Source organism: Saccopteryx bilineata, chromosome 5 (assembly GCF_036850765.1).
Source record: "Saccopteryx bilineata isolate mSacBil1 chromosome 5, mSacBil1_pri_phased_curated, whole genome shotgun sequence".
NCBI lineage: Eukaryota > Metazoa > Chordata > Mammalia > Chiroptera > Emballonuridae > Saccopteryx > Saccopteryx bilineata.
The window spans coordinates 38,887,540-38,902,253 of record NC_089494.1 but is presented as its reverse complement, the minus strand read 5'-3'; the positions used below and the strand labels follow the sequence as shown (position 1 = coordinate 38,902,253).

Here is a 14,714-nt window from a genome sequence, read left to right as displayed (position 1 = left end):
ACAGGTTGTTGGGAGGACTAGCAAGATATGTAAAAGCCCATAGCCTGTTGCATGACTCATAGGAAGTACTTAAGAAACGAGAACTGTGATTATGGCTTTAGAGTTCCTCTTCTCTTCATTAACCACGGTGTTCAGCACCAACCCCAAATAACACTTTTATATTTCTGCTTTTGTTCGAGCTAGTTTCCTTGACATGCTTTAAAAAACAATTCAGCAGATGTGTACAAAGAATTGTCCACAGGATACATGTTTCAGCAGGATACGTATTTTAGGTATAGAATGGGTCAACATTATTAATAAAGAGCAACTAGAAATAGCATGACTACTCAAAACTAAGTAATCACTAAAATAAATTATGACATCTGCACACAATGGACCATTAAAAATGATGCAGCAGAAAAATATTTACTAAAAATATTACTGGGACAACTTTCCTGATATTCCAGAAGGAAAATAAGTAGGTTAAGTGGTATCTTCGGTATTCTCTATTTAAAAGAAATTCAAAGTAAATCTATATAGAAAAAAAATAAGATTGGGTATATAAACCAAAAGAATGGTTTATCTCCAGGAGGTAGGATTACTCGTGATAGTGATTTTCTGCTCTGTGCTTTAAAAGAATATATTTTGCAAAATTTCTATGATGCGCACATATTTTGTAATCAAAAAGCAGAACCAATTCTACCAACAGTAGGAGTTCACATATTATCTATTATCACAATTTAACACAAAATCTCAACAGCGGGACCTAAGAATATCTCCCATTAGTTTACTTTTGCAAAAGATTTTGTAATTTCTTTTAGAACGACTGAGATTAATTGGTTATCCTAGGAAACAGTCTTTTTACTGAAAATTCATATGGGGAAGTAAAAGAAGAACCGTGCTCAATTAAAGATTTGCTTGCCCAGAGCTGAGGGACAGGTACATACCCCTCTGTGTAAAGCTGTGCATCCCATGATGTCAACAGCATCGACATTTGCTTCCTTTTCAAGTAATAATGAAACAGCATCGATGTGTCCATATGCTACCGCGAGCATCAGTGGGGTTCTAGGCAGAGAGATAAATCGGGCCTTTTAGAAGGGTAAAAAAAATACTCCTCATTTCAAGGGGAAGGACCACCTTCTCTTTGTCTCTCTGTCACTTTGTCACTCTCTCTTCTTGACAGTGGCTTGATATTTTTGAGTGTCCCCAATTTGCTGTATGCTACTTGGAACAAGCTATCTGCCTCTGGTGGTTAACGGCCACACGGAATGGTGTCAGAGGGGTGATTAGTATGGGTGGGGCAGGGAAACGTTCCTTCTCAAGATGTTCATTTTAATTCTACAATTTTTTTTTAATTTTATTTATTTATTTATTTATTTATTTATTTATTTATTTATTTATTTATTTTACAGAGACAGAGAGAGAGAGTCAGAGAGAGGGATAGACAGGGACAGGCAGATAGGAACGGAGAGAGATGAGAAGCATCAATCATCAGTTTTTCGTTGGGCGTTGCAACACCTTAGTTGTTCATTGATTGCTTTCTCATATGTGCCTTGACCGCAGGCCTTCAGCAGACTGAGTAACCCCTTGCTGGAGCCAGTGACCTTGGGTCCAAGCTGGTGAACTTTTGCTCAAACCAGATGATCCCGCGCTCAAACTGGTGACCTCGGGGTCTCGAACCTGGGTCCTTCTGCATCCCAGCCCAACACTCTATCCACTGCGCCACCACCTGGTCAGGCTAATTCTACAATTTTTAAAAGTACATAGCATTGACTAAATCTCAACTGAGTAGGGAGTGTGTGTGTGTGTGTGTGTGTGTCAGACCCTTTTGCTTCTATCAGAGTAGTTCCACTTCCCTGGTTTTCTGTGTTGGTGTTTGTCAATATTTCATTTGAACGAAGCTTCACTGCCTTAAAGAAAAGTCAGACAAATCTAGAGAACAGAACAGAGTGCCGGAGTCCAGAAGGGGAGGTGCTAATTCTGACTGCTCATATATCTGGCACCAACTCATCTATGTGGCGCGAGGCACCAGTGCTCTTCGCTCTGCATTTCCTATTTGCAAGAGAAGACTGGGTGTAGGAATGAGCTAGCAGATGGGAAAGGCTTTGGAAAAAGAAACCCGAGCAAGAATAAAAATATAAAAGAATTTTATGATTGAGATAACTTTTGAGGTCATTGCCATTATTAATTTTAATATGGGAATGTAGTAGCTTCAAAAGGGGGTAAAATGTTGAGAAAGAAGAAATAAAAGAAGATTATTTTTAAAAGGACAGGATCCATGCCCACAGACATAAAAAGTCGGCTCTTTTTCATCAAGACACACACACACACCACACATACTTTTCTCGGATATACGGATATATATTCTCTAGCACTAAGCCACCTCATTATTCTAGGATTCTCATTCATAAATTTCACCCAAACATATACCCCCCAAAACTAAAATTCAGCAGTCAGCCCTCCTAGCTGCTTAACAAATTAACCAGTGACCTGTCGTGATGGAAATGTCACCCCCACACCAGCTGTGGACACTTACTGTCCTTTGGCATCTTTCACGTCGACCACTCCTGGGTTGTCTGCAATTTCCAGTAACAGCCGCAAACACAGTGTGTGACCATTAATTACTGAAAGAAGAAAATAATGACATTCTTTTGACAGAGCAGCACTATTATATTATATATATTCATCCAAAGTGAAATTTATTTGGACTTGAAATCATTGGTTTTCACTTGTTGCCGACAGATATCCCCAGGTTTCCAGTTGCTGCTGGGCACAGCGTGTTCACTGTTTATTTCACTAATCCATTCTTTCCTTTCTTCCTGTCAGGGCACTCTGGGCCTTACCTAACTGTTCCCTGGTTCATGTACTGGGGGTTATTTTCCCTTAAACACACTGTCCTTTTTCAATATCACTTTGAATGAGTTTGGTCATTTCTCTCCACTTTCCAGTTACTCTTTTTGTTCCTCTGAGAGAGTCACCCCACACTACATAATCCTGTGGCCAGCCAGCCTTGAGAAAGAAAGGAGGGGCAGGAGGAAGGAGAGGAGGGGGAGGAAGGAGCAGGAATAGGATGGGTAGGGGAGAGAGAAGAGGAGAGGAAACCAAGGGGAGGGGAGGAGAGGAATAGAGGGGGAAAGGGACAGAAGAGGGGAGGAAGAGAGCAAACAGGTCCTGCTTCTCTTTCCCTCTCAGCCATTGTACATTCAAGTAACAGGTCTGATTGATTAGCAGTGACTTAAAGTACACCCCGAAGCCAGAAAGGTTTCTCATTGCTCACTGACTGACCAGACTGGCTGCCTGTGGCTGCCCCTCTGTCCCAGAGTTCCTCAGACCACAGCCAGTTGTTTCTCTGCCTGACAGTCTCTCCAGCATGCTGGGGGGTGGAGGCAGGGTGAGGGGGCTCTCCATTGGCCTCACACCCAAGTCCCCTCCATCCCTGCTCTCTCTTTTCCTGCCAAGCCCTGACTCCAGAGCTTCCCAGGCATAGCAAGTCCTCGCTCCCAGTCACCCAGCAGATGTAGTAGGAGGTGGCAACGGGCAGGAGATGCAGCCAGAACACTCTGTTGCCTGTGACCAGCTAGAGTGCAGTACAAGGGCGCACCCTTGTGTGCAGGAGGCATGATGCTTCTTTTAGGAATGGGTGCTTTGGGCACTGGGAAGTAAACCTCCTAGGATGACAATCCCTGGAGCAAAGCAGGGGGTGTGTGTGTGTGTGATAAACTACTTCCTCCAGCTTGTTGAATGCAACTCACAGCCTTACAATAGGCATGGCTTTACACTCAGGGAGTAGGATGAGAACAAGTAGTGTTTAAATTTCAAGACATGACCTTCTCTCTTCTCTAAACAATGAGAACACTATAATATACGTTGCATTTACCTTGCTGTGGATGTGGAGAGAGAAGGGAACAGATGCAGCTATTTGGGTCAATGACGGCTCGTATAAGAGCTGTATTTTATGTTCCTTGGTATTGCATGCCAGTCATGAGAGAATGGTTATTTAATAATGACACATTTTTCAGGAACAATACATATTAAAATTAGCTTATATTTATTGACACCACTCAAATTAACAGTAGGAATAATGTCCACATTTTGTAGCTCGTTGCATTCAGCGCATTCTCAGCAACATCCTATTTATGTACCGTATTTCCCCATGTAGAAGATGCTCCCAAGTATAAGACGCACCTTAATTTTGGGGCTGGAGATTTGGAAAATAAATGTATTACATAAAGTTATTGAACTCAAGTTTTATTCATCACAAAATTTGTACAACTCTTCATCATTGTCAAAAAAGCGGGAAATGCAAGAAAAAGAACTACAACCACTGTATAAGACGCACCTAGTTTTTAGACCCCAAATTTTTCAAAAAAGGGTGTGTCTCACTCATAGATGGGGAAATATGGTATGTCAGGAGGAAATTTTGGGGACTGAATATAGGCAATATATTCTTGTTGCTGTTGGGTGTTTGTTTGTTTTAAACAGTCCATTAAATCTGGTACCACTGGTACCTACTATATGCAAGTAGTTTAATGTAGGCTCAAAAGGAAGTGATTAACAGGGCTGACAGCTAAATACGGCGGGCCATGGGTTCATAAAGTGGAGGGAGGTACAGGGGAGTTTGATGCCTCTTTCTGTATCAATTTGACATTCTTTACATGCTCATAATCGTAATAGTTTCAAGGATATTTGATTTTTGGCTAAACAGAAAAAAGGGAAAAAAAATCATCTGAGTTCATATCACTGTCCCAGTGTGTTGGAGAGCAAACCAATTTCTACAGCCGTGCTTTTTATTTGGGGTGGGGGGGGGCAGTGAACTGCAGCTTTCTCAACTGAGCTAATAGCCCTCTGGTAAATATAAGTCCCCCTTATTGTTAAAGTTTAGCTAAACGAGAATTTTTGTTGGCTTCCTACATTACTATATTTTCCCCAATTGCCTTCCAGCAAAAAAATGCTAATATCTCCTTAGCTGTGCCCTGCCGTGTCTAGCTTTGTCTTAGACTAGCTCAGCCTCTCCCTCACTATGAGTGACAGCCATTTTTCATGCTGCTCAAAGACCACAACTGTCATTGCGGTTAGCTGTGCCAAAACCTCTAACATCCATCCTGACTCCTGCTTCTCACAATATTCCCAGGATTTGAAACAACAAAAAAAGGCTGGCTTTTCAAATGAGTTGTAAAAGATTCTGGATGAGCAAATTCTTAAAGCACAGGCTAAAGCGTCCACATAGCGGACATTTTGTGGCGTACAGAGTCAAATGACAGCCTGTGTTATTAAATAAATGACTTGAGGGAAATACAAAAGGAGTGAGTCTTCCTGACCACTAGGGGGCTCCATTAGACCACAACCTATGCAATGGCAAATAAGTGACGATTATTTTTCATTGTTTACCTGTTTAACAAGAGCAGTTTTCCACAATGAAAATAGGCCCTTTGTAATTGTCAGGAAGTACCTGATAACTAAAGCAGGATGCTTGCCGTGATGATAGGTAAGTAATATTTAGAAAAGACTAAATTTGAACTTTATAAAAATACCAAGGATATCTATAATATCAAAGTTTATAATACTTTATAATAATGCCAAAAAGACTAAGTGTGATAAGAAATAAGAATTTAGTAATTTAACCATACAAACTACCACTGATCTTCTGACTGAAGACTTTTCCAGGAATAATTGTTTCTAGGTAGGTAAGCCACAGACATGGTTTTTTCTATCTCCATATTGTTTTCCTTCAGTGGTTTGGAAATTCAGGGATGTGGATGGAAATACTTATACAAAGCCTAACATTCTGAGAAAAATTTCCCAAGTAACAAGAGCATTAAGTTTTCTGAAAACTATCTTCACTCTTCTTCCTCAACACACTCATTTAATGGCATAAGACAGTTACTTCTCATTATAAGACAACACTTACTATCCTGATCAAAAGTGGATGTCATTGAATTCCTAGCCCTGAAGGAATTTATGCCTTCGCTGCACTAGAGACTCTCCACATTACTTTTACACCTGTGTATATTTTGAGCCGTTGTTCTGACACAGTCTCATTTTATGTATATTAGAGAAAACCCCCAGAAAGGCATTTTACTATATAGTTTTTGATATATACATGCGGTTTTTAAGAGTCTCTATTTTTACACTTGATACATCAAGAATTAGAGCAAATACTAAGAACATCATTTAGGCTGGCAGAGTGAGGTACTGATTCGATTGCTGTCTGATGACTCTTTTTATGAAACAGCCCTGAATCAAAATATCATGAATTTTATGCTTTAAAATGCTGTGTGATTTTGTTCAATGTAAGTTATCTGAAGATCACATTATATCTTGTCCCTTTTTTTCAGAAAGTTCTGTGATAGCTATTGGCCAGAGGTTCTGAACTTTCTTTTGAGTTAAGAAGACCAGATAGAACACAGAAGATATTTAGAGCTGGGTTTATAGTACTGTACTCTGCACAATACAATGATATAATAACGTACACGTTATTTTACATTTGTTCAAATTCACAGAATGTGCAACACCAAGGGTGAACCCCAATGTAAACTATGGACTTGGGATGATTATGATGTGTCCGTGTCAGTTTCATCAACTGTAACATATGAACCACTCTGGTGGGGATGTTGATGATGAGAGAGGCTATGCATGTGGTGGGGCGGGGGGTATATGTGAAATCCCTATACTTTCTTCTCAATTTTGCTGTGAACCTTAAACTACTCTAAAAAAAAATAAAGTCTTTAAAAGAAAATGGAAAGAGCTCATCTGGCCAGAGAACACCAATCATCACAAAGTGGACAGTAAGTCAAACATTTTGGAAGAGTGCAAGCCTATCTGATGTAGAAAGGAAATATTTTAAAAATTGGGATTAAATAAGATGCTGTCATCCTTTTATTCAAACTTAGAAGTGGGCCACAAAACTAGGGTAACCAGCCTTGACAAGACCTACCTGAGGCATGAAGTGGGGTTCTTTTGGTTACATTGTCTTTCACAAAGATGGATGCGCCCTGATTGATAAGTGCTTCCACACATTCTGTGTGTCCCTTAAAGGCAGCCAGATCCAGAGCAGTGCGGCCTTTCTCGTCCCTGATGTCCAGGTCCACCAGTGACTGCAGAAGGACTTCCAAGGCTTGATGGTGCCCATTGTAAGCCTGCAAAGAGAAAACCAATGACACAAATCTTTCTCGCCTCAAATCCCACAACTTTCCAAATAAGGGGCTAAGCTTCCAAGGTTATAGATAGAGACTACCCCAAAAAGCACGTCAGAAAGACACCGGGCTAATTATGGAAACACAGGAAACCCAAGAGTTAGAATGAAAAATTATAATGCACAAAAATCAGTTATATATGAATTCCTTCAAGTACTTTTTCTTTTGTCAAATAATTTGCCCCAAGACACTAAATGTATTCATGTATTCTTGTTTTGTATCTACTGATCTACTAATCTAATGCAACTAGTAGCTGAAAAATTAATATATTCTTTTTTTAATTAATTTATTTATTTATATTTTTTACAGAGACAGAGAATGAGTCAGAGAGAGGGATAGACAGGAACAGACAGACAGGAACGGAGAGAGATGAGAAGCATCAATCATTCGTTTTTCATTGTGCATTGCAACACCTTAGTTGTTCATTGATTGCTTTCTCATAAGTGCCTTGACTGTAGGCCTTCAGCAGACCGAGAAACCCCTTGCTGGAGCCAGCGACCTTGGGTTCAAGCTGGTGAGCTTTTGCTCAAACCAGATGAGCCCGCGCTCAAGCTGGCGACCTCTGGGTCTCGAACCTGGGTCTTCTGCATCCCAATCCGATGTTCTATCCACTGCGCCACAGCCTGGTCAGGCTTAATATATTCTTTTACCGGTCAGTTCAGTCCTAAACATATTGACATGATGAAATTTTTTTTTCAGGAGATTTTGTTAAATCTGGAGAAAAAATTACTACTAAAACCTTTCATACAGACCTTATTACAGTTCAACATTTTAATTTCTAACCATATGATCCTGGATGAGTTTTTTAATTTCACTTAATTTGTTTCCTCACCTATAAAATGAGAGCAATAAAAGGTGCCTCCCAGGGAAGATGAAAAGAGATAAAATTGCACATGCTTTGTATACTATCTTGTATGTAGTTGATGCTTCCTCCTCTCTCCTTTACATCTTCCATGGCTTATAGTGAAAACATAGAAAACAGTATGGAAATGTGTCCTATGCACTAATGCCAAGTTCAGACTTAGTCCGAGGTCCTACGCTATGTTAAGGTTCAGAGCCTTCACACTACTAAAAAACAAAATCAAAAGTCTGAAAGATGATTTTTATTAAATCTATAAGGTAAACAATATCTATGTACACACAAGGCAAGGACACTGAAATAAAGACAAGAAAAGATGATAACACAGGGGCAAGGCAGCAGGAGGAGAAAGGCAGGAATGAGGGAACAGGAGGAGCAAGGGAAGGAAGTAAAGGAACTAGAGGAAAAGCCTGTCCCCCAGTGTCTTCAGCAGCCAAAGTTCCCTCTCTCGTCTCTTGCACTTTTTATTTTTCTTCTGCAATGACTACTCAAGGCACAATTTATTTGAAAAAAGGCTTAGCACAGAAAAAATACTAATTTCCTTAATATATAGAGTTCTCTTACAAAGCATTTTAAAAACTAGAAATATGTGCCCTGGCTGGATAACTCAGTTGGTTAGAGCATTGTCCTGAAGCACAGAAGTTGTTGGTTCAATCCCTGCTCAGGGCACATACAGGAACAGATTGATGTTCTCATCTCTCTCTCTCTCTCTCTCTCTGTCCCTCTTCTTCTCTAAAATCCATAAAATAAACATTTTTTTTAAAAAAGTAGAAAAATGTGCAAAGGGCATAAAAAGGCAGCTCACATAAAAAAGAAATACAAAACGTCAATAAATATAGGAATAATATGTATATATTATGGTGCTATATTTTAACTACCAGACTGGCAATGATTAAGTTTGGTCATGTCTTGTATTAGTTAAGAACAGTAGAAAAAAGCAATTTTATGCTCTGTTGGTGGGAATATAGATTAGTGAGACATTTGTGGAGAACACTTTGACAAAAATCTATCAAAATAAAAAACTAAGTTGCAAACAGCACATATAGCATGACCTCATTTATACAAAAAGCAAATATATCCAGATATACACATATCTGGATATATGTACACTTCTAAATTTGTAGCAAATTTTAGAAGATTACAAGAGAAACTAGTAACCTCTAGAAATGAGAGGTAAAGTTATGAATTTGGACTTTTTCACTTTATCTTTTTAAAAATCATTTGAGTTTTTTCCTCAATTATATGTTAACAGCAACAACAATGGCAAAGATCAGAGAAATTAAGAGTACTGATAGTTGTTTTAAAAGTTTCTCATTACATTATCTTTGTGAATGATTATGGTCATTATGTTATTCATTAAACACACACACACACACACAAACACACACCTAACATGAACTCATATGCTGATGAATCTAAAATTTATATCCCAGTTCCAACTTCTCCTTTTGCTTCTGGACTTGTATATTCAACTGCTATTGATAGTTCCACTTGAATGTCTAACATGCATCCTAAGACTAACATGTTCCAGACCACATTCTTAATCTCCTCCCTAAACTGGCTCGACCTGCAGCCTTCCCCATCTCAGTAAATGGCAACCTTATTCTTCTCGTTGCCCAGGCCCAAAACTCTGGTGTCATCTTCATCTTTCTTCTTACTCCCAGGGTTATAGTCTTGCACCAGGGCTCTGAGACATGAAGGCAAATGAGTGCTGAACAGTAGCTTCTTTCCACTCCCTTACTCCCCCTCTCCAACTGTGCCATGCCCTGGTACAGGAGGGACAGGCCTTCTGAGAGGAAGGGACACCTTTTGCTAACCACACAGAAGTGTCATCAGGTTCTCAAGCAGCTGGCAGGAGGCATCTACCATATCCCTTTTCTAATTCACATACAGGTGTTGTGTGACCAGTAGTAGCTCTCAAGGCCATGATCATCTATCTCTACTTGCAAGCCATGATCGTCTCCCTTCTTTCTTTAAAATATATTCAGAATCTATCCAGTTCTCCCTACACCACTATCCTTTTTTCAGGATGATGGCAAAAGCTTCCTTTTTCATCCTTGCCTCCCCCCCGCCCCCCCCCCCCCCCCGCAATACATTATAGACACAGCCATCAGATGAAATCTCCTAACACCCAAGTTGGACATATTACTCCTTGATAAAAACTAGCATATAGCTTCTTCTCTCAATGATAAAAAATTTCAAAACTTTCCATGACCATTCAGGCCCTTTGGATTTGGCCTTCCTCCACCCTGGTCATCAGCATGTCTCCTCGCTTACTCGGTTCTAGCCACACGATCCTCCACTATGGTTAAATACATGCATTTCCTCCTCTGGGCTACTGTATCTATACTGGTTTCCTCTGTTTGGAGGGCTCTTCCCCAGAGAACACACGGCTTTCCTGGTACTCTTGCTTCAAATAATACTTTACCTGGAGGCTTCCCAGAGCACCTCTTTACAACAACCCTCCCCCTCCACCTCAGAACACTCCTAGACACTCTTTACCACACTGATCCTGCTTTATTTTATCTTCACAGCACTTTAGAAAAAAAATGTTGAATACACTATATTAAAAACAAAGGCAACCCCCCCCCCAAAAAAAAAACAAAGGCACTAAAAATTTCTCATTACAGGAAACAAAATTTGGCCCTCTCTGGTTGTTTCAGTGGATTGAGCAAGAACTTGGCGTGCAGCTGCCCGGGGTTTGATCCCTGGTCAGGGCACAGAGGAGAAGTGCCCATCTGCTTCTCTCCCCCTCTCTCTTTCCCTTCTCTCCCTCTTTCCCTCTATGCTTGACTGGTTTGAGTGCCTTCCCCAGGCACTGAGGATAGTTCAGTTGATTCAAGCATTGGCCCCAGACGGGGATTGTCAGGTGAATCCCAGCTGGAGTGCATGCAGGAGGAGTATGTCTCTCTATCTCCCCTCCTCTCACTTAAAAAAAAGAAAAAAAAAGAAAAAATATTGTAATTATGTGTGGTGATGAATTTTAAGAGACTCTGTGGTGATCATTTTGTAGTGTATATATAAATATCGAATCACCATGCTGCACACCTGAAATGCAATACTATATGTCAATTAAAATTCAATAAAAAAACCCAAAACACACAAACACACACACACAACCAGTAGTCAATACTCAAAACTTATTGCTTCCTAATTATTTTATTAGACTTTACAATTATGCACTTGAGTTTGTTTACATCTCTTGTGTCTGTTTTGTGGAAACATCCTATTATAATGTGCTATTACACATCGGTTCATAGCACTTATTACCACTTGCTATCTGTTATATATCTATTGATTTGTTTACTATTTATGACAGAAGAGCAGAGACATTACCCAGCCCTTCCATGGTCACACAGCCTTACATGGTGGAGCTGAAATCCAGACCACTCAGACCCCGGAGCCTGAGCTGTGGCCTTTTCATGAGCTTCTATGGAAATGTTGCAACAAGGCCAAAAGGTATATGTTTCTTTAGCTTTTTTTTTCTTTCCATAGAGTAATCCTAATAATGACAGACAGTGCTATGGACAGCAATCTACTGATAATGGAGACTCTCACATGCAACAAAATAGTCAGTAGGACAATATAAGAGTAATTTGAGGTTATCATGTTTAAATATCTGAAAAATAAAGGGAGGATTCAATTTTTGAAATGAAAATACAGATTGTTTTATAAAAGAGCATGAGTTAAAAATGTGGGAGATGAAACACCCTCAACAGAATGAACACATGGAAACCATTCATCCATTGAGGATGAGACAAAGCTGAAGGACCAATTATGAAAGTGGAGACCAATACTGAGGAAATTCTCAGAAGGCAGTGTAGAGAGACCAGAAGTGGGGATTTAAGAAACTTAGGAGCAAATGGAACAGAGACAGAGGTGGGGTCACAGGGAGCAGAGGGACAGCTGTCAGAGGGAAGGGGGATGAGAGGATGGGATCAGAGAAGGTGAAGGGATTAGTGAAATTATATATATATATATATATATAACACAGAGATATAGATAACAGGACAGCAAATCCTAGAGGGAAAGGGGAGAGGGAGTTAGGGAGAGAGGGACAAAAGGGATGTAATGAGGGGCACATGGTTGGGGGTGAGGGTCTTATTTGAGTGGGACACTTGAATCCATGTTAACACAGGAAAAAAATAAAAACATGGAAATAAATTTTTTAAATAATTTATGTTTTAAAAGACTTTATTCATTTTTAGAAAGGAGAGAGAGAGAGGAAGGGAGAGGGCAAGAGAGAGAGAGAAGGGAGAAGAAGCAGGAAGCATCAACTCCCATTTGTGCATTGACTGGCAAGACCAAGGTTTTGAACTGGTGACCTCAGTGTTCCAGGTTGACATTTTATCCACTGCGCAACCTCAGGTCAGGCCGGAAGAAAAAAAAAAAAGAAAGAAACTTAGGAATGAGAATGAGGAGGGCCAGCATTATATCTGTGGTGTGAAAATTAAAGAAGTGAGAATGCCATCTAGTAACAGGTAAAGAGACCAATAATGAACATTTTAGAGATGAGGAAAGAACAACTAAGTGATAGGGTGCATGATTCAAACAAGGCCAAAAGGTGTGTGTGTATGTTTCTTTAGCTTATTATAATAAGAAAATTTCCAACTTATACAATAAGATAGGATAATGTAATAAATACCTATGTATCTATCATCTATTCTCAGCCATTATCAACTCAGTCCACGGGTGATTTTAAGCCAACTCAAGAGCACCCATAGTTTCTAAAGGGCTGTGGTAACAGGAGCATCTACCTCCAGGTGTAAATCAGTCGATCTCACCTGTGTTTGAGTCTGTGGCTTCCTTGAAAATTGACTTTGCATAACACCTCCCCTCATATTAAATTGTAATGGTAATGCCCTGGCCGGTTGGCTCAGCGGTAGAGCGTCGGCCTAGCGTGTGGAGGACCCAGGTTCGATTCCCGGCCAGGTCACACAGGAGAAGTGCCCATTTGCTTCTCCACCCCTCCGCCGCGCTTTCCTCTCTGTCTCTCTCTTCCCCTCCCGCAGCCAAGGCTTCATTGGAGCAAAGATGGCCCGGGCGCTGGGGATGGCTCTGTGGCCTCTGCCTCAGGCGCTAGAGTGGCTCTGGTCGCAACATGGCGACGCCCAGGATGGGCAGAGCATCGCCCCCTGGTGGGCAGAGCGTCGCCCCATGGTGGGCGTGCCGGGTGGATCCCGGTCGGGCGCATGCGGGAGTCTGTCTGACTGTCTCTCCCTGTTTCCAGCTTCAGAAAAATGAAAGAAAAAAAAAATTGTAATGGTAGTAACCATTGCAGCTTGTGTAGAAACCCTGACTTCCAGCAAAGGGAAATGGCTCCACACAGATAACAGCAGATTCTAGACACTATTTGCAAATCATGGTTCCTTCAGTGCCAGTTATTATTATGACAAAAATAGTAAACATTTACATTTCTGTCAATATGACAGCCTAGGAAAATACAATCAGCAGCTTATAAATTGCATGCAAATCTCCAAACCCTGATAGCTAACATATTTAGATTTAATAAAGAGAAGACTCACAGGGGAAAGAGAAACGTACTCAGGAAGGAAGCCAGTGTGGAGGCATCGGCGTTGTTCAGAACAGCAGTCACATCAGGGCACTTGAGTTAGGTGCTGACTTCAGAACTTATCTCCTCTAAAAGACCCCGCAATTTCTCCTTTAAACCTCACAAGAGCCCTGGCCAGCTAGCTCAGTGGTAGAGCGTCGGCCTGTCGTGTGGAAGTCCTGGGTTCGATCCCTGGCCAGGGCACACAGAAGAAGCGCCCATCTGCTTCTCCACCCCTCCCCCTCTACTTTCTCTCTGTCTCTCTCTTCCCCTCCTGCAGCCAAGGCTCCATAGGAGCAAAGTTGGCCTGGGCGCTGAGGATAGCTCCATGGCTTCTGCCTCAGGCGCTAGAATAGCTTCGGTCGCAGTGGAGCAATGCCCCAGAGGGGCAGAGCATCGCCCCCTAGTGGGCATGCCGGGTGGATCCCTGTTAGGTGCATGTGGGAGTCGGTACCTCTGCCTCCCCGATTCTCATTTCAGAAAAATACCAACCTCTCCCCCCAAAAAACCTCAAAACCTCATGACAAAAAATAAATCTACTAGTATGCACTAAAGAGGCTTAATATAAAAATAAAATGAAGTGAACCTTGCTGGTAATTAGAAAAGCTTCAGAATTACAATCCATACTTTCTTTTACACCAGGTGCTTAAAAATCCTCTTCATGATAGAATGTTTGAAAGTCCAGATTTACTTACAGAATCCTTTACTAGTTTACAGCTCTTGAATTTTAGTATGCATATGCATTACAATAGAGAATTGAAGACATACAATTAAGTACTAAACTTCAAGGGCAATATAAGAGGAATAATAAAGGTAACTTTGATTATACAAGAACTATAATTTGCCTTCATACTTCAGAGCTTAACCTATTTAAAAAAAAAAACTACCATATAGGCCCTGGCCGGTTGGCTTAGCGGTAGAGCGTCGGCCTGGCGTGCGGGGGACCCGGGTTCGATTCCCAGCCAGGGCACATAGGGGAAGCACCCATTTGCTTCTCCACCTGCCCCTCCTTCTTCTCTGTCTCTCTCTTCCCCTCCCACAGCCAAGGCTCCATTGGAGCAAAGATGGCCCGGGCGCTGGGGATGGCTCCTTGGCCTCTGCCCCAGGCACTGGAGTGGCTCTGGTCGCGGCA

At 41.1% G+C, this 14,714-nt stretch overlaps 1 protein-coding gene and 1 non-coding gene across 14 annotated transcripts in view; one reads left to right on the top strand and one right to left on the bottom strand.

Moving 5' to 3' along the window:
• The window catches only part of ANKRD44 (ankyrin repeat domain 44), a 354,643-nt gene that overhangs the window by 25,048 nt on the left and 314,881 nt on the right, over nucleotides 1-14,714 (bottom strand). For all 13 annotated transcript variants that reach the window (XM_066233603.1, XM_066233606.1, XM_066233614.1 and 10 more), the window contains exons 18-20: nucleotides 6,914-7,115; nucleotides 2,516-2,603; nucleotides 927-1,044 (exon numbers count right to left, since the gene is read on the bottom strand). In XM_066233603.1, the coding sequence (XP_066089700.1) occupies nucleotides 927-1,044; nucleotides 2,516-2,603; nucleotides 6,914-7,115 (408 nt within the window). The remainder of the gene's footprint in view (nucleotides 1-926; nucleotides 1,045-2,515; nucleotides 2,604-6,913; nucleotides 7,116-14,714) is intronic.
• Nucleotides 13,711-13,786, top strand: TRNAD-GUC (transfer RNA aspartic acid (anticodon GUC)). The gene has a single exon. It is a non-coding gene; the product is annotated as a tRNA-Asp (tRNA).